Below are 21,247 nucleotides of genomic sequence, written 5' to 3' on the forward strand. Positions count from 1 at the left end.
TGTTAACTTTATTGATCTTGATTTCAAGTGGATTTTTTACTCTTTGTTCATCACTTTTGGATCAATCAAAACACTATTACATGAAACGACATGATGAATTTTGGTGGACAAAAAGGAGTCATAATCTTTGTCCCCTTCCCTGTAATCATCATCAACTAAACCAAGGGGATTGAGGCAAAATGCTAATTATGATTTCAACCTCTAAAATCTGATCCCGTTGACGTTTGTTATTCGAACTGTTATCGGTTCTGTCAGATTAATTATTACATCAACCAGACTGAAACGTCCCTTTTCTCTTTTTTTTTTCAGTAGTTCTGTTGGAGAGTAATCTAATTAGGGTTCCATATATTTTGGGCAAAAAGTTGATTACCAGTAACAAATAGGGTTTCACATGTTTGGGCAGAAAGTTGACTACCAGCAACTAGGGGTGCTCATGGGTTGGGTTGATCGGGTTGAGGACATTTGAACAACCCAACCCAATGTTTATGGTTTGGAAAAATCTTAACTCAACCCAACCCAAACCAAAGTGCAACCCAACCCAACCCAACCCGTACGGGTTGGTCGGGTTGATACTTTGGTATATTAAAATATTCTTCTAACCTTGAATATGTTATTTCTCTACTCATACTTTATTTTTCATCATCAACCTTTTGATACAACTTATTCATATTTCTTACGTATATCACATTTAGTTAATTTTCTCAATTTACATATATATGTTCACAGTTACTGAATGAGTTATATAGAGATATGAATAGATTGAAAATATGTGTATATGAAAAGCATACATGATAGTGTAATTGTCTAATGTATATATTAATAGAAATTCATCAATCATATTAAATCTAAGAAATAAAAGGATATCGAGTTCATCGGGTTCATCTGGTTGGGTTGGGTTCAAAAAATATCAACCCAATATCAACCCAATACCTACGGTTTGACAATTTTACAACTCGATTAGACATCGGGTTGCTTTGGGTTGGGTTATTTTACGTTGGGTTGGGTTGGGTTGGTCGGGTTGATCGGGTTTTTGAGCACCCCTACCAGCAACAATCAGGGCCGTCCCTGAGGGAGGGCGGGCCGGGCGTACGCCTAGGGCCCATAAAAATTAGGGGCCCAAATTTTTTTAATATATATATATATATATATATAATAATAGTTCAAAAAAATTAGTAAATAGAAGACATATTAAAAATTTAGTATCAAATATGACAAAAAAAGATTTTGGTATTACATTAACTATTAAAGACCCAAATATGTGTGAATTAAATATATTTGAGAAAAAAAATACCTAAAAAGGTTAATCTGTCGTTTATTATAATTTATTATTTAATGCTTTTCCAAGTTTTTTTTATCTAAAACCGACGTCTAAAACTACTTGTTTTTTAAACTTTGATATATTCTCCATAATTTATCTCTCATCGACTCTTTTGATTGTTCCATTCTCGCGTGATGTCTATTTTTATATTAGAATATGATAGATTTTGTTGTTATTAGCTAAGAAAACCCTTATCTTTTGAAAAAATTACCAACCATATAAGACGGTACAACTTATATCTATATTTAGAATAATAAAACTATATATGTTTTTTCATAGTTGTTTTTATCATCTAATATTGAGTGTAAAAAATCTTATATATTATTTTATTTCTAAAAGAAGAATAAGATCTCAAACTATCACCAACATGAGTTTTTTAATTTATATAATCGATTATTCCAGAAAAATTTGTTTTAATCTTAATCCTGTGTTCTTGAGTCTTCTTTTACGTAGGAAAGAGTGAAAAGTAATGAGAGGAAAAAAGTATTTTGTTCTCGAGATTTTTTTAGGGAAAGGAAAAAAATTATATCAAATTTTATTTTTATTTAATTATTTTTCCTTCCTCTCTCTTCTCTATTAAAAACACAAACAAAAAATTTTATTTTTCTTCTTTTCTTTTCTTTTTCTTTTTCTTTTTCATTGTTTTGTTTCATTCACAAATTCGAAAACGTAATATAAAAGTTTAAAATGGTGTTAATCTTCTCAAATTTGAAAACATGATATAAAAGTTTAAAATGGTATTAATCTTCCCAAATTCGAAAACATGATAAAAGTTTTAAATGGTATTAATCTTCCCAAATTCGAAAACTTAGTATAAAAGTTTAAAATGGTGTTAAAAACATTAACATGAGATGACATGGAAAACCAACTTATTTACATTGATTTACATATTAGAAATCAGAAAAATCGACTTTGTGACCCCAAATGATGTCATTCTATGTACCAAAAGTATATCATAGGATGTTTTTGATGACGAAACAAATCAATGATATTAAAAAAAAATGTTCTAGTAGATAATATTAGTTTAGAAATGAGTATTGCTTGATTTTGCGTTCAGGAATACTCGGAAAAACGGTTTGATATGAATTCATTATTATTTTCGATTATAGAAAGAATATATTGAAAAAATATCGTACTTATCGAAGGGCCCCTTTTTATATCTCGCCCAGTGCCTAAAAATTGTCAGGAACGAGCTTGACAACAACTAGAGTTTCACATATTGTCACATGATGTCGAAGTTAAGGGCTACCATTTTATGAACTTGACAAACTGGGGTAATTTGTACTCGTCAACCCCCCCCCCCCCCAAGTAATCTGGAACGATCTATGTTTGTCTAGCCTCCGTTGGAAAAAGTGTGTTGGAAACCCATATCAGTTAAATTTGAATTGTTTTTGTTCAGTATATGTTGGAATCTCTTTGTTCAATCTAAATAGGATTATACGTATCCAGATAGATTCAAGATACTTGGGTCTTGTTCTAGTTTGTAATATGCATGGGGGTGGATTGTAAAATCCCACATCGGTTGGGAAAAGGGAACTAAAATTGCTTTGTAAGAGACTTGATACCTCATCTACCAGACATGTTTTAGAATCATGAGTCCAAGTGTGAATAATATTTGGTACGATTGGTCTGAGATGTTATAAATGGTATTAGAGCCGGGAACTGAATTGGTGCCAGCAAGGACGCAGGTCTCTCAAGGAGGGTGGATTGTAAAATCCAACATCGGTTGGAAGGGGAGCTAAGGTTGCCTTACAAGGAACTGGATACCTTCTCTATAAAAAAAAAAAAAAAAACATGAGTCCAATTGTGGATAAAACGGACAATATTTTTGTACGGTTGATTTGGGATGTTACAAATTGTATTCAGAGCAAGGAAACTGGACTGTGCCAGTGAGCCTCACAATGGACTGAATACCTTCTCTACCAGACGCGTTTTAAAACCGTGTGTCCAGGTTAAACAAACGAACAATATCTAGTACGGTTGATCTAGAATGTTACAAATTGTATCAAAGTGGGAAACAGGACGATGTGCCAGGAGGACACTGGGCTCCAAAGGCGGTGGATTGTAAAATCTCACATCAGTTGGGGGAAACTAAGGTTGTCTTACAGGGACTGAAAACCTCCCCTACCACACGTGTATAAAACCGTGAGTCCATATATGGACAAAGCAGATAATATCAGGTACAATTGTACTAGAATGTTACAAAGTAAAATTTTATTTCCACCAATCAGATAAAAACACGTCATTTTTTTATTTAATATAACTTTATTTCAATTTATGTTTATTCTACATGAAGAAACGACAAGATATCTTCTTCATGTTATGTAACGATCATCATTTGTTGGTATTCACATGTGAATGAATACGTATGAAGAAAACAAAGGATCCAAGATTCACCTTTTAATCCGGGTTGTGTCACATCAACCCGACCCGTTTGTTGTTCTTGAATTATGGTCCATTGGTTCTCATAAACCCAAGGTCGAAGAGGATATATCTGCAGTTATGGTCCACAATTGTGTAGTCCATTCTCAATTTATTTCCAAAATCCATGTATTTGTTTTTTTATATATATATCTTTTTCTAAATAGAGATAACAGCTTTTTTAGATAATTAATTTTATTATTTTTCTTCAAGAAAAAATCATATAAAATAATAATTAATATATATATACACACACACTAGAAGGGTACTCGCGTAATGCAGTGAGATACATTTTAATTTTAATATTTCATTTTATTCTTTATCTCGGTCGATATTATAATATGGTCTTATGTGATTTTGAAAAAAAAAATGATGTTTTTATTTTTAAATGAAATATTTATAAAAATTTGACAAAAATATATCGAAATTAGTATCAAATTAACTATTTAAAATCCTCATTTTTTGTGTAATTTTTTAATTCAATAACGAAATAATTTATATTTGATTTAATAATGTAATTTTCTTATAAAGATAATAATTAATTATTTTGTTAGAACTCGATAATTATCCTAATTATATTTTAGATTTTTTATATTTTAAAATGAGATGGTTATTCTCTATTTGGTTATGTTTATCCGCAAGTTAGTCATACGAATTCAAATATCGAGCTTTAATAAGTTGTATTTATGCATAATTTACTTGTAATTTTGAATTTTAAGTAATATGCATTAATATACAGTACTTCATACATAAAATTAATAGTTTTTGTCAAATGCTTGAGTTTGAGTTTGAGCCTAAAACTTGACCTTCGTTGAATCAACGAGCCTTAGAAAAGGTTATTTCCTGGTATTAACAAAATCAACGGTATTAATCTTAGTTCAATTATCAAACGTTGCATACATCGATCTTTATAAGGTTAATTTGCAGTATATTTTATATATACTTCAAAAAAAACAAATTATATATATATATATATATATATATATATATAGGATTAGGTTCACGTGAGGCAAGGTTGTTTTCGTGAGACATGTGAGACACGGTTATTACATTTGAAACTTCACAACAAAAAGTTGTGAAGGTAAAAGAAAGTCGAATCTTCACAGCAAAAACATTGTGAAGGTTACCTTCACAGTATTTTGCTATGAAATTTCAAGTGTAAAAGTCGTGTCTCAAGAAAATGGCTTTGTCTCACATGATATATATATATATATATATATATATAGGGTTGGGTTCACGTAAGACCAAAGGTTTTTCGTGAGACCCGTAAGACCAATTTATATTCGTTGATCAACTTTATAAGCTAATGATCTAATGGTCTAAAGTTGCACGGTGACAATTTTGTGATTATTGAGAAGTCTTGTGGCAATTTTGTGATTATGAATGTTCAGATTGTAGATTTAATCCAAGTGTTAAGAATTGGTCTTACGGGTCTTATGAAAAACCTTTGGTCTCACATGATCCCAAATCTCTCTCTCTCTCTCTCTCTCTCTCTCTCTCTCTCTCTCTATATATATATATATATATAGGGTTGGGTTCACGTGAGACAAGATTGTTTTCATGAGACATGTGAGAGACGGTTTTTACATTTGAAACTTCACAACAAAATATTGTGAAGGTAAAAAAAAGTCGGATCTTCATAAGAAAAACATTGTGAAGGTTACTTTCATAGTGTTTTGTTGTGAAGTTCAAGTGTAAAAATCGTGTTTCACGAAAACAGTATGTCTCACATAATCCCAAGTATGTATGTATCTATATATATATATATATATATATATATATATATATAATTTTGTGATTATTTGGTGCAGGCCTAGGAGTGGACCCCTTATTGTTCCTCGAGGCCCATGATTGGCCCGATAGAAAGTGTCGTGCATACTTTCTTTTACGGGTCTCGTTTTCATGTCTACAATATGTTCATTCGAAGCATGAAACGGGGAGCACACGCTACCCAAAGACTTGCGGAATTTTTGAGGCCACAAAACGTCGTTTATGCATGTTTTGTGCTACTTGTGTGTTTTTGCTATGTTTTTCATTTTCAGTTTGACCCTCTATATTTAACCCATCAATTTTTTTCAAACCCGTTTATGGTTGAGACTCGTATTGTCAGTTGATTAATATCAAAATATCCATTGAACTAACGTACTTTAAAAAAATTGTTTTTGGGTATTCACGAAATCAACAAATTTAATCTTTGTTTCGATTTTCATACGTTGCATCGTTTTTTAAGGGTACAAAGTGGCATATTGTAATAATTCGATTGATAACAGACAAAACCAATAAAAATACGGATATTATTCATAATAGTCACTTGACGTGCAATTCATTTTATACTTGTTTTTCTATATAATTGACAGGAAATGGTCAATATTTCATAATTAACACTTTAACAACTCGTGAAATCCAATTTTTAGAAGGGAAAATTGCATGAAAAAGTAACATACTTTAACTTCATTCCTATTTTAGGTAACGTACTCTCAAAACTTCCATTTTTGTACCTAAGATGTAAAGTTTTAAACATTTAAGTACTCGGGTTCCAGGTTGAAACATTAACCGGTTATTATGTTGATGTGTCAAGTGATGTGGTATCCAGCTTAGTATTATTTGCTGACATGGTTAGTGGCATGGATTTTTTTTAATCTAAAATTAGTCTTCAACCGGTTATCCGGGTACTTAAATGTTTAAAACTTTACATTAGGTACCAAAATAAAAAATTTTGAAAGTATGTTACTCAAAATAAGAATCAAGTTAAAATACGTTACTTTTTTAATAAAATTTGCCCTTTTTATAAATAAAAATATTTAGAAAATAGCAATTTCGTAAGTTACTGAAGTGCTATTTATGAAATGCTGACATGACAAGTAGCACTTTAACAAGTTGGGAAAGTACAATTTAACATAGAAGATTGCCTTGTACTTATCGATTCTTTGTTTTAATCACTCAATTTGTTTGATAGTTGCCTAATTTAATCCCTTAATAACCACCATCTATCGAACTCAAATCATTCGATCAAGAAAAATGGGTTCAGAATCCCCGATTCAACTTCCGATTATCGATTTCTCCCAGCTAAAAACGCACAATCGAGACGATCGTTTCATCTGGGAATCCATAAGAACCGATGTTTTCAACGCTTTTCGAGACTACGGTTGCTTCGAAGCGTCTTCGTTTGTATCTATCGATCTTCAAGAATCCGTTCACGATGCATTGAAACAGTTGTTTGATCTCCCGTTAGAAACCAAGCTTCGAAACACATCAGAAATCGCCTTCCATGGATACGTCCAATCTCCTAAGGTTCCGCTCTACGAAAGCATGGGAATCGGAAACCCGTTCATCTCGGAAAACGTCGCCAGTTTCACCGATCTCATGTGGCCTCACGGAAACGCTAAATTTTGGTATGTTTCTTTTGCTCAACTCCATGAATTTTTACTCCAATGCCTAAAATATAGAAGCGTCCAAAATAGATATAAATATTACATACTGATACTAGATCGGGATTTCGTGACAGTGAAAGTATCAAGACGTACTCGAGGAAGTTGCACGAATTGGACGTGACGGTGAAGAAGATGGTTTTCGAGAGCCTGGATTTGGAGAATTACTTGGACGAAGAAATGCAATCAACGGGTTACCTTCTTAAGATGATGAAATACCGAGCACCGGAGCCAAATGAATCCGATATCGGACTCCATACTCATACCGACACTAATATAATGACGATTTTACATCAGGACGAAATCGGAGGGTTAGAGATCCAGACGAAAGATGAAGAATGGATACGAGTGGAAGTTTCGCCAAACTCTTTCGTCGTCGTGGCTGGCGAAACTTTCAACGTAAGTATTTGATTGACCATGAAATGCGTTTTATATAAATATGATACAATAAGTTTACAGGACCCTTTTGGGTATTTACGGAACATCTCACTACAAAAAAATGGGTTCGTCTTATGCCAAAATTTTCTTAGCGTCCTAGTAGACCGCTTTATAAAACTTAATTTTTAGAACAAAAAAATATATAAAGTGTTCTATCTAAAGGTGTTGTAATAAGTTTATATGATGTTTTTGGGCGTCCTAAAAAGTTTTTTAGAGAAAAAAATTATAAAAAAGTCGTATTAGCGATTTTATAGAACAATATTTGAAAAAAAAATGTCTTATAAAAACAAGTATCATATAAAAAATGAGTTTATAGGACATTTAACCAAAAATGTTCTAGGGGTTGTTTGTTTACCTCTTAATAGTTTCATTAAGATGCAGCATTTGAATCATTAAGAGGTGAATCTTGTTTGGCAAAAAAAAATTCTGCCTCTTAATGGTTCTAAAACCATCTGAATGATTTTGTATCCTGAGCCTCCCTTAATCATTAAGCGCCCTGATTTCATTATAAACAATTATCAAACAATTATATTTCATTTTACACTATATTATGAAAGTCTTTTAATCATTCTGACCACTTAATCATTCTGCACCAAACCATTCAGCAACTACCAAATGTGACGCTTTATTTTAAAATTGTTCTAAATAACTTGCTAAGACGTCTAAAAACGTCCTATAAACTTATTATTACGTCTTTAAATAAGACGTTTTTTTATCCTATAAATTAAGTCTTATAAAACAGTCTATTGGGACATTAAAAATTGGTGGCGTCATATGAATCCAATTTTATTGTGGTGTTTTTTATGGACACTTGTTTTATAAGACATTTTTTCAAATAATGTACGTGTTTTCATTTCAAATTTGTGATCAAAAAAAAATTGTTAAGACTCCAAAATAACGTCCTATGAACTTATTGTAACAAATTTTATATACAACACATAATTGTTTGGTCTCATAAGCTTAAGTTCAATTAAGCACTCTGTTAATTATGATATTTAGACATTTTTGATGACCCATAAGTATAATCTTGTAACTGATTGTGATTGCAGGTGTGGTTGAATGGTCGATTGCACGTACCGTTTCATAGGGTAATGATGACGGGAAACAAAGCTAGATACTCGCTCGGGTTTTTTTCCGTCAAGAAATCAAGCAGTCTTGTAAAAGCGTTTAATGAGATGGTAGACGAAGAACATCCGATGCTCTTCAAGCCTTTCGACTACGGAGAGTTTCTCAAGTTCTTCTATAAAGAGGGTGGCATTAAAAGCAAGTTCGCTTTAAAAACCTATTGCGGAAACGATATTTGTGTCTCGAATCACAATGAGCGATCTTGATTCGTCAAGAATTCTCGAGTTTAAGCATCGTGGAAAGAAGCATTCAGACACAAGATTTCCGATCTCCGATCTGTGTTTTCAAAGTGATTATTTTTTATGATTCAAACACAGTTATCGTATCGTAAAAATGTAACATTAAAAACCGGTTATTTTGGTACTTATTTATATGTTCGTGTTTAAATAAATGATTAATAAACGATTGAGTAAAAAATCTTGGGGCTTTTTAACATGGTCTGAACATGATTAAGACAATCAATATATTATTTAGGGGCTGTTTACCTAAATGTTTACCCGGTAAGCGCTTACCTTAGGAGTCAACATTATAATTTATTTTCTAAGTAAGATTGTAGTATATCAAAATGGTATCGTGTGCAACAATATATATGGTAAGCGTTTACCCAGGTAAAAGTCGTCACCCTCACTTACCGGGTAAGACTCTCTATCTTTATCATCGCTCTTACCAAGTAAGATTCTTGGGTCTTGTCATGTTCGTCCAATGAGGAAAATTGTCCGGTAAACAACTACTGGGTAAGCGTTTAGTAAACGGCCCCTTAGAGGTGTATATTGACATGAACTTAACCAGTGTTCTAAAAGGTTTGTCATGAAATTTGTCGTGGCACGTCATGGTTCAAGTAATTTGTAAGCAAATTTGTCCGGTATGCATATGTGTATAACATGCACACGTGCATAAAAAACAAGAATCAACTTCAAGTACTTGTACGTACATGTGTATACGGTCCAAATAAATAGTTATCAAGTTGTTACTTAGTTTTTCATTTTTTCTATAGATTTTTCCCCTGAACCTCCCTTTATAATTGTATATATGATATACGTATATATATATATATATATATATATATATATATGTATGTATGTATATATACTTAAAGGGTACTCGCATAATACAGCGAGACACATTTTGATTTTTATGTTTCGTTTTATTTTATTTTTTTGTCTCGGTTGATGTTATAACTTATAATACAGTTTTTATGTGATTTTGATAAAATGATAATATTTCTATTTTTGAATAAAATATAAATATGAAGATATATCATAAAAAATTGGAAAAAAAATATATTGGTATTAATATTAAAATGACTATTTAAAATTTCTCCTTTTTTGTATATTTTTTTAATTCGTTTTTTTTTTTTTTGTTTAATAATATTATTTTTATAAAGATAATAATTAAGTATTTTGTTAGAATTCAATGATTTTCCTAATTAAAATTTAATTTTTTTATATTTAAATTATATGTTTATCCTCTATTTGATTATGTTTATCTGCAGCTAGTTATACGAATTCAAACATGAAGCTTTAATATGTTGTACTTATATACAATTTACTTGTAATCTTGAATTTTAAGTAATATACATCCATAAAAAGTACTTCATGCATAAAAAATGATTTTTAAAAATTTTTGTCAAATACTTTATAATATAATATAGATATGTGGGCAAGTTCAAACGAGATCGCTAAAAAATTAAGAAAACAAGAAAAAAAGTCTTTAATATACAAAATCATAAAGGATTCACGTACAAAATCATACGTAACTCTCTCTCTCTCACACACACAGAGATATATATATATATACACACACACACACACGTACATAATCATACAGGTTCAAAAGTCGTCCGCTCCCATTTTATGATGTTAATGTAAAATCACATGTGATTTTATACATAAACAACATTTTTTCTTGTTTTCTTAAATAATTAGCGTTCTCGTGAGTCTTCCTCTATACATATTTTGCGCCATAAGACACGCTTTAATAAACACCATACCCTCGCCACGGCTACTAAGGCTTGAGTTCTGACCTCATCACCATGCAAACCACGTCTTACCATTTAGATCCTTGCCCTTAACTCGTCCTAAAGAGATCGATCCCTTTACATGATGGGGAAAAAACGAGTCTTGTTTAGCCAACCCACGCTTATAGTCATTGGCCAAAAAATTCGGACCAAATCCGGATACGATGGTCTTAACTCGTCTTTTTTAGGTATTTTTAAAAAATACATATATATATATATATATATATATTCGGATACCAGTCTGTGATCTCCTAAGAGGTCAGGGGTTCAAACCTCAACAAAGGTGAGAAGGGTGTGAGTTTATTTGTTCTATTTGTCGTATATAAATATTATATACTTCAAAAAAAATTGAAAGAAATATGTGAATCACAGTTAATTATAGAGTAAATTATACTTTTGGTTCACGTAGTTTGCCAAAAGTGTGATGTGTTGCTTCTAACGGTTGATAATTGATCATAGTGTTAACTCCATAGAACTCGAGTGTTATGAAACTGAAAGGTTAGATACCATCAGTGTAATAATTCGTTTCAGGGACCGAATCCAAAGTTTGAGCAAACCACGAGGACCATAAGTGTAATTCACTCTTTCAAAAATGTTATAAAAAACCTTTCGACGTCCTGTAAAGTCGATTTTATTACTTCGAAAGAATCGAATCAACGGCCGGCCATTGCTCTTCGTACACACCGAAGATCCATAGATAAGTTTAACTTCCCTTTATAATTCCATCTTGCAGTCTTTTGGACCTTTCTTTTTGTTCTATTCGGACCGCAGTCGACTAATTAAGCACATAACGATACGCTATAAATAGCTCGTTATCGACGATTAAAAACGATGTGCAGATACTTAATCCAGACAGATCGAAATGGGTTCAGACGCATACATTCAGCTTCCCGTTATCGATTTCTCAATGCTAAGTTATAACCAGAACCCAGAAGCTACTGATCATCTTCTTCACTGGGACTCCATGAAAACCCTAGTTCTTGAGTCTCTGCAGAAATATGGTTGTTTTCAAGCTTCCATGGATGGAGTTCCACCAGAGCTTCATAAGTCTGTGTATGGTGCAATGAAGAATCTCTTTGATCTGCCATTGGAGATGAAAGCAAAGAATGTATCCACACATATGTTTAATGGGTATATTGGTAATTCTACACCACTTCCATTGTATGAAAGTATGGGCATTGATGAACCTTGTGATTATCAAGAAGTTGAAAACTTCATCAATCTCATGTTGCCACAAGGAAACCCTCAAGTTTGGTAAGGTTTTTTTTTAGTGTTCTAGTTTTTTTATTAACCTGGATATCGAACCCGTTATATGAGTCGACTAATCGTAGGAGACCATCCGTTTTGTGGGTGGTCCGGAGTCACCGTATTTGAACCTCTGTGGTAAATGGGGGTTGTTATTTCTCATTGGATTTTAAAAAAGTTGTCGCTACAACAAAATCGGGTTTATAGGACGCTCCCAATTTCTAAGCGTCCTAATAGACCTCTCTATAGGACTTGGTTTATACGACTAAAAAAATAAAGTGTCATGTCAAAAAGCGTTGTAATAAGTTTATATGACGTTTTTTAACGTCATAATAAGTTTTTTAGGACATTTTTAATATTAAGCGTCTCATTAACAACTTTATAGGACACTATTTAAAAAAGTGTCCTATAAAACAAGTGTACTATAAAAAATTGAGTTTATGGGACACTTTTTCAAAAGTGTCCTATAAAGTTGTTAATGCGACGTTTTGTGTATTAAAAATGTCTTAAAAAACTTGTTAAGACGCCCAAAAACGTCATATAAACTTATTACAACGCCTTTAGATAGTACGCTTTATATTTTGGATATAAACTTATTACAACGCCTTTAGATAGTACGCTTTATATTTTGGCATTATAAATTAAGTCCTATAAAGCGGTATATCAGGACGCTTAGAGATTGGGGGCGTCTTATAAACCCGATTTTGTTTTAGTGTGTTAGGATGCAGAAAATCATTCTATCAACTTATTGTAACATCTTTACATACGACGCACAATTGTTTGGTTCTGTAAAGCTAGGTTTCATAACAAAACCAGCCTATTATAACATTTAGACATATTTGGCGTTCTATAAAGCAAATTATGTTGTAATGCAACATTCTTGATAAGTTAGTATATCAAGTGTTTTTTTAAATAACGAGTTATGAACACCACGCTTGTGTGTTAGCAACGACATCCATATTTACTCGAAGAAGCTGACGGAAATGGAACGAATGGTGAAAAAGATGGTGTTCGAGAGCTTCGATTTGGGGAAGCATTTGAACGAACACATGGAACTAACACGCTACGTGCTCAAGCTCATGAAATACCGAGCGCCTGAGCCAAACGAAACGAATCTTGGATTGCACGCTCATGCGGATTCTGGGATAATGACGGTTTTACATCAAAACGAAGTCGAAGGATTAGAGATTCAGATGGAAGACGAAGAAGAATGGCTCAAGGTGAAACTTTCACCAAACTCGTTCATCGTCATGGCCGGAGAAACTTTAAGGGTAAGTAATTAATACAGTTAAAGTCCCACGTCTATGCTTGGGCTATTTCTCTACTACAACAAAACTGGCTTTATATAGCGTCCTACTATGATATTTTATAGTACTTAAGTTTATAGGACCAAACCAAAAAAATATCTTATTTAAAAGTGTTACAATAGGTTTATAAGACGTTTTTAGGCGTTTTAACAAGTGTCGTATTAGCTATTTTATACAACACTATTTGAGAGTGTGTCCTATAAACGCAAGTGTCCCATAAAAATATGGGTTTTTAAGACAGTTCTCAAAAGTGTCCTATAAAATAGCAAGTCCTAAAAAGCTTGTTAAAACACTCAAAAGCGTCCAATAAACTTGTTGCAACGCTTTTAGATATGACGCATTATAATTTGGTCCTAGAAACTTATGTTCTATGAACACTATAATAAAATTGGGTTTATCGACGTCACTAATAAATAAGTGTCCTAATAGATCACTTTATAAGACATAATTTATATGACCAAAAGACAAATTGTCGTATGTAAAGGCATTGTAATAAGCATATAGGACGCTTTTGGGCGTTTTAACAAGTTTTTTAGTACACTTTTAATAGAAAGTGTCGCTTTAAACCCATCATATCTTTTTATAGGACATCTGTGTTTATAGAACATTTTTTCAAACAGTGTTCTATAAAATAGATAATATGACTTTTTTTTATAAAAATGTCCTAACAAACTTGTTACGACTCCCAAAAGCGTCTTATAAACTTATTACAATGCCTTTAGATAAGATACTTTATTTTTTGGTCCTATAAATTATGTCTTATAAAGTGGTCTACTAGGACGTTTATTCATTGGTGGCATCGTATAAACTCAATTTTGTTGTAGTGGAAGTATTCTATTAGGATGCTTAGACATTTTAGGCGTCCTATAAAACCAGTTTTGCTATATGAATCTATTGTAACATCTTTAGATAGGACGCTTTATAGTTTGACCCTAGAAACTTAATCTATATAAAGTATTTTATTAGGATGCTTAGACAATTTAGGCATCCTATAAAACTAACTTTGCTGTATCTTCAATATATGTTGGATCCTTCATTCTCTTCTCAAAGGCTCTTTGGAGCGTAATCTGGTGGTTCCGTATGTATATTCTCACATGGTATTAGAGTAAATGTCTACCAATCCAGGGACTCGACACTTTCGAACAGTCTGTTCACGTCTAACCTCCATTGGATGAAGCGTGTTAGAGTCCTACATTAGCTAAACGTGGACTATTTTTTCAGTATATACATCAGAACCTCTGTTCTCTACTCAAAAACTCTTGTGGAGAATAATATCACTACAACAAAATTGGGTTTATAGGACACCTCAATCTCTAAACGTCCCAATATACCGCTTTATAGGACTTAATTTATAGGACCAAAATACAAAACGTCCTATCTAAAGGTATTGTAATAAGTTTATATGATGTTTTTGGGCGTCTTAACAAGCTTTTTAGGACATTTTTAATACAAAATGTCGCATTAGCAACTTTATAGGACACTTTTGAGAAAGTGTCCTATAAACTCAATTTTTTATAGGACATTTGTTTTTATAGGACAATTTTTCAAATAGTATCCTATAAAGTTGTTAATGGGGCGCTTTGTATTAAAAGTGTTCTAAAAACCTTATTACGACATCAAAGAACGTCATATAAACTTATTACAACATCTTTATATATGACGCTTTATTTTTTTGGTCCTATAAACTAAGTCTTACAAAAAGGTCTATTAGGACGCTTAGAAATTGGGAGTGTTTTAAAAACATCTGATTTTGTTGTAGCGTATAGTGGTTCCACATATTCTCCAATAAATTAACATGGCCAGATTATGTACGAAAATTAACAACTAGATCGATGTGTAGGTATGGTTGAACGGGAGATTGCACGCGCCATTGCATAGGGTGGTGTTAAAAGGAAACACGAATCGGTTTTCTTTAGCGCTTTTTGCATTGCCAAAAACGGGTTACACTTTAAAAGCCATCGAAGAAATGGTGGACGAAGAACACCCGTTGCTCTTCAAGCCTTTTGATTACGAGGATTTCATGAAGTTCCTCTTCACAAGCCGTCGACCGATAGATAAGTTCGCCGTAAAGGTTTATTGTGGCCTTGTGTACTGAACATGTAACATATACATATATAAGGGAGGTTCAGAGAAAAACCCTTATAAAAATGAAAAACTAAGGAACACTATGGTAACCGTTCATTTGAATGGTATGCACACATGTGTATACAAGTAATTGAAATTGTTTTATGGTTTTTATGCATGTGTGTATGTTATGCCCATGTGCATATTAGACAAATTGCTTAGAAATTACTTATATACACATGTACATATTTTCCAGATAAATAATTACTATGGTGTTCCTTAGTTGTTATTTTATCTGTTGTTTTCTCTTAAACCTGACCTTACATGTGTATATAGGTCTTTAATAAAGGGGGGTTTTGAGGAGTATGAAAAAAAAATCTTTAATATATCGTTTTTATCATCAGAAATAGCATTGAATTCAAGACAAATACTGATAATTCATATAAAAACGGTTTTTCAAGTATTTCTAGATGCAAAATCAATGAGTAATTATTTTTGAATTAATATTATCTACCATATCGTTTTTACATAGCATTGTCAATCTGTTCCACCATCAAAACATCCTATTATATACCTTTTAATATATAGGCGAAGGATCGTGTGACAAAGTAAAGTTATGGTGATAATCGTAAAAAGAGATTTGAACTCTTGATCACTTTTAATCTCATTTCAACCTATGAATTGCACTTTAGAAGGGAATTGATCTGGTGCATCTTGGTGCACCTCATTAGTGTTGACCTTCGATTAAGATTGATCCAATGGTGAAAATCTCTTCTTATGTTTCTCACCATAATTTCTTTTCTCACTGGAATCCAACCCTTGTATATACATATATATATATATACATACACACATATATATAGGGTTGGGTTCACATGATACCAAGGTTTTTTCGTGAGACTCGTAAGACCATTTGGCCATCTCTAACGGACAATGACAAGTTGTTAAGCCCGAAAAAATGACTTGGATTTACAATATTAAGCTTGTTGGAAAGAAAAAAACAAGTTAGACCCGACCCAGACTCAGACCAGACTCGCAAATGATCACCTCTAATTGTACGATTGTACATGTTTCACTCATAGTACCAATTCCATAATATTTTTTTAAATGTATACCACGTCTAATTCCGTAATTTCTTCAAAATTAGGATCCAATCTTTAACTTTTTACAAACTATAAGGACTAAACATGTAATTCACTCTAGAAAAATAATTAATTTTTTAATTAATAAATAATTCATTTTAATATATTTTTCTAAATCGAATAATTAATGATAATACTTTTTATAGCAACGCGTTTTCGTGGAAGTGATTGGTTTCAACCGACAAGATTTATGAAACGCATTGTTATAGTATTTTATTGAGTAAATTATAAATTTGGTCTCCGTAGTTTGTGGAAATTAACATTTTTCATCCCTATAGTTTTAAAATTCGAACATGGTTATAATTATTTGTAAAAATGTACGAATTTGGTCCTTTTATCTAACGAGCGTTAAAACATTCCGTTAAATTAGGGGATTTTTCATCCTTTTTATCGATCGTTTTGTCTTTCACCCAACTGAATTCAATTTTATGATTTTGGTTCTCGTGGTTTTTGATCGGGTAGAAGAGAAAATCGATTAAAGAATGAAGTTGCTTCTTATTGAGATGTAGGAAACAAATTCGGAGCTTTTTGCAAACCACAATGACCATCTTGGAATTCTTAAACTACATAGACGAAAAGTGTTGTTTTTGACAAAACACGGGGACCAAATTTGTAATTTACTCTATTTTATATTAAAACAAGAATTATTTAGGGGTTGTTTGACGGTTGTTGAATGGTTTGGTGCAGAATGATTAAAAAGTTCTTATGATATAATGCAAAAATGAAATATCTTTGTTTGGTAATTGTTCGGAAAGAAATTAAGACACTGAATGGTTTAGAGAGGTCCAAGATACAAAATTAGCCAGAGGGTTTTAGAACCATTGAAATACAGACTTTTTTTGCGAAACAAGATTCACCTCTTAAAAATTCAAATGTTGCCTCTTAATGGAACTATTAAGAAGTAAACAAACAAGTAAAAAAAATACCACAACATGTTATTTTAGTTTTTTTTTTTTTAAATTATAAACTAACGACATAATGGTTAATTTTATCATTTTTAATATATTATTTAATGACAGACTTGAGATTTTTATCAGATGGTTGAACCTTTAAGATGGATTAACGGACTGCGAAGTTGCTCGATGTGTTTTTAGCCAAATTCTACTGTTTCAAGTGAGTTTTTAAGTTTTTTTTTTCGTTGATTTCAAGGGTTTCTTAAGTTTTTTTGGTTGATTTCGAGACTTTTTCGGTCTTTGCTGGATTTTGAAATACTCTTTTTGGTTATTTTTTTATGTTTCTTGTATTTTCTAATATCGAGGGCATCCATCAAAATTTAGTGGGTATACATTTCATACCCAAAGTATATATACTTACTGAAAATAAGTTGATCAGTGTACGGGACTTGCTCGGGGCTTAATAGGTTTGCATTTGGCCTGCTATTATCTGAATTCTGTATAAATAAATTTAATTACATAGATGTTACTTGTAATCTAATAACCTAAAGAGTAAATTACTAAAATCGCTCATGATGTTTGTCGAAGATTTTGGTTTGTGCTTCTTCCTCTAACAGGCGTATAACATTTTAACACTGTTCCCGACATGTTTTAAGTTGAATTTCATTATCTTGGGGATAAAATCGGTCTCTTTTAATTCGGTTTTGTGGTGATTTCATAACTTTGCATCTATTTTCTTAACCAAACCATAACTCATCCGTAAAACGAATGTGGTTTATGAAGGGTTATGATTCTGATTTACAATAGGGTTACGATTTGGATTTCGAAAAATGGTGACGGGATTGGTTTACAATTGGAATATTATTTTCTGGTAATCTACGAATTGATTGCAATTAGGTTATAAGTTTGAGAGTTTCAATTTGATAATCAAAACGGAAACGAAACTGCAAGCTCAATTAACTTGACATAAATTTTTTTACGAGATTGTTGATAAAGTCATGAAACAGAGGTGGATGCAATAGGTTTAGATCATATACAGGGATACTCGAGGCAATTTTCATTACTTTGTAGATCTAATTAAGCACCCACTTAATGAAAACAACCCCCTAACCTGAATCGGGATGGAACAACTGGAAGGTCCAAGCTTATTCATTGATTTTTTCTTTGAAACCAGTTCTAGAAAAGAAAGGAAGGGCAGACGTGGGATTTTCAAAGTTTTACGTTTTTCTTTGAAGGGTGGGTGTAGATCGAGGTCTCAGTGATCAGTGGTGACCGATGACCAGATATGTGGCGGAGAAGTGGAGTGAGAAGTCAGGGTTTTAATTTCGTAAGTACTTGGTTACTGGAGTTAGTTCTTATTTTTATCAGCGTTCAGAAAAAAAAAAAAAAAAAAAGACTAAAACACCCTCGTGTAAGGGGCGATTGAAGTATGTGAGAGTGAGAGACAGAAAAGCGAAAACGGAATGCAAGCAAGAAAAGTAAATTTGTAATAAACTAAGTTGAGGGACTAAATATGTAATTTTGAAACAGTATAAGGACTGACTTTGTAATTTGAGAAAAAACAAACACGATTACGATAAGTTCGTTTTTATTTTTGTAATCCATGTGGTGTGATTGTGTAAATTTTAAACCAGAAGCCAGCTGGACCCACAAGGACCAAAAGTCAACTTCTGGAAAGTCAAAACTTATTTCTTGCACCCCTGTTCATTTTATTTTTTAAATGCATCTTTTTATTTATTTATATAAAATTTAATTTTTTTAAATGAATTATATATATATATTTTTTTTTAAAACAGATAATTATATTTATATATTTTTCATCTAATTTTTTAAAGTTTTATCAGGTATCATTATTTTCTAATTTTCTTATAATTTGAATGATTTATGGAATCGGCAAATTGCATGAAAAAAATAATGTATTTTAACTTGAAGTCAATTTGGGTAACATACTTTCAGAACTTTCATTTTGGTATCTAAGATGTAAAGTTTTAAACATTTAAGTACTCGGGTAACAGGTTGAAGCATTAGCCTGTTATCATGCTGATTTAGCGAATGATATGATATCCAACTCAGTATTATTTGCTGACATGGTTAGTGACATAGATTTTTTTCCATCTAAAATTAGTCTCCACCGGTTACCCGGGTACTTAAATGTTTAAAACTTTACATCTTAGGTATTAAAATGAAAGTTTTAAATGTACGTTACCCAAAATATGACTCAAGTTAAAGTATGTTAATTTTTCATACAATTTGCCCTTATGGAATCAATATTTTATGTATTTATACGGACGCTTTAGTGTCATAATTTAATTTTGTAACACTTATATCGGTAATTAAGATATATCTAAGACTTTAATAATGATACAGTACACAGATGGTTTTATTTATAAAATTAACTAGTAGTACAAATCATACAAATTAATTAATTGAGATATTTATGAAAATGATGATGATTCATTTTATTATGATTTTGATATTTATGAAAGATTATCAGAGTTCATTTATTATGATCAACATTTTATATATTTGTAAATGAAACCTGGGTTTTCAAATATAAATCAAGAAAATCATACAGAAGTATCTTAACCATTCATCTAGTATAATCAATATATGGGTTATAAATATTCGATTGTTTATAATCTAACGAAACGATTATAAGGAATGGGTTTTTATCAATTTACATAAATATTTTGATCATAATGAATAAACTCTGATAATATTACTCATTCAAGAAAGAACTGATTAGTTTGTGGTAACCGTGAGATCCAATGTGAACCACTCGTTTGAGATATTTAAGGATGTTTCTTAAATAAGCTAAAAGGGTAATATAGTAATTCTTTTTTTTTTCAAGTAATCAAAATATTTAATTAAATTTTTTAGAAATAAATATTTAATTAAAATTAGTTACCTAGTATATCAATTACCTAATATACATCGTATTTTAAAGACATTTGTGAATCAAAGTATATCATAGTGATAACGTTCACAATGTTTCACGTGTATCACATTGTATTTCTTTTGTTTTATGAAATTTATCATAGTATGCAACTATGCATTATCATTACTTTACAGAGGGTATCACATTATACATCTTGTATGTATATCTGGTTATCACGGTTTGTATTTTATGTTCGCATAATTTTTAAATTAAAGTTGAATTAAATAAAAAAGCCCAATTAGGCAACTCCTTATAAATTTACCATTTTGGATTATTAAAATAAATAAATAATATTTAACCTTTTTAGTAAATATGTTAATTAAATATTAACAAAAAGGACATACTTTTTTAACCAAAACCAACGTGGCTTGAAATTTATTTATAGATAAAAAAATATTATTTATAATTAATACCAATTTTTAATATGTAAAAAAAAAAAGCCTGAACAATTCTTTAATCGAATAATGTTATATTTAATTTCAAACGTTGTTATGTTATAGAAATGGACATATTTTGTCCTTAGCTTCAAATAAAAAAGAATAAATACCCGCCCTTTGTTGAGGGGCATAATTGTCAACAAATTTTGTTTTGAATCAAAAGTAAACGGTTATTTGATATATTTTAATTCAATTAAGATGTGTGTGAGCCTCAGGTGAGAATGGCATACATATATGGAGTGATTAAATGAAAACTATTTAATTTGTAAAAATCATAAAAATCTTAGTTCATCAATTATAATTTTTCATTTTGGTCATATTTTTGTAATTATAAGAGGTTGATTAATCATTTTTATTGTGCAGGATGTTAATCATGGATATTGTCATCTTCATTATTTTAATTTTAGAGAAATATATGAAACAATTTCATTAAAATTTCATAACCATATATGAAACAACTTCATCAAAAAAAAA

General features: G+C 31.3%; 2 protein-coding genes across 2 annotated transcripts; both read left to right on the forward strand.

Moving 5' to 3' along the window:
• Positions 1 to 6,752: 6,752 nt before the first annotated feature.
• On the forward strand, positions 6,753 to 8,936 carry LOC112516361 (probable 2-oxoglutarate-dependent dioxygenase AOP1). Its single transcript, XM_025123370.1, has 3 exons — positions 6,753 to 7,131; positions 7,245 to 7,566; positions 8,655 to 8,936. The coding sequence occupies exons 1-3, from the start codon at positions 6,758 to 6,760 to the stop codon at positions 8,934 to 8,936; spliced, it is 978 nt and encodes a 325-aa protein (XP_024979138.1). The 5' UTR covers positions 6,753 to 6,757.
• A 2,643-nt stretch (positions 8,937 to 11,579) lies between these two features.
• Positions 11,580 to 15,508, forward strand: LOC112517294 (probable 2-oxoglutarate-dependent dioxygenase AOP1). Its single transcript, XM_025124680.1, has 3 exons — positions 11,580 to 12,001; positions 12,939 to 13,263; positions 15,140 to 15,508. Exons 1-3 carry the CDS (start codon positions 11,610 to 11,612, stop codon positions 15,392 to 15,394), a joined length of 972 nt encoding a protein of 323 aa, XP_024980448.1. The 5' UTR covers positions 11,580 to 11,609; the 3' UTR covers positions 15,395 to 15,508.
• The last annotated feature ends 5,739 nt before the right edge of the window (positions 15,509 to 21,247 follow it).

This window comes from Cynara cardunculus (assembly GCF_001531365.2).
Source record: "Cynara cardunculus var. scolymus isolate 2C chromosome LG 8, CcrdV1, whole genome shotgun sequence".
NCBI lineage: Eukaryota > Viridiplantae > Streptophyta > Magnoliopsida > Asterales > Asteraceae > Cynara > Cynara cardunculus.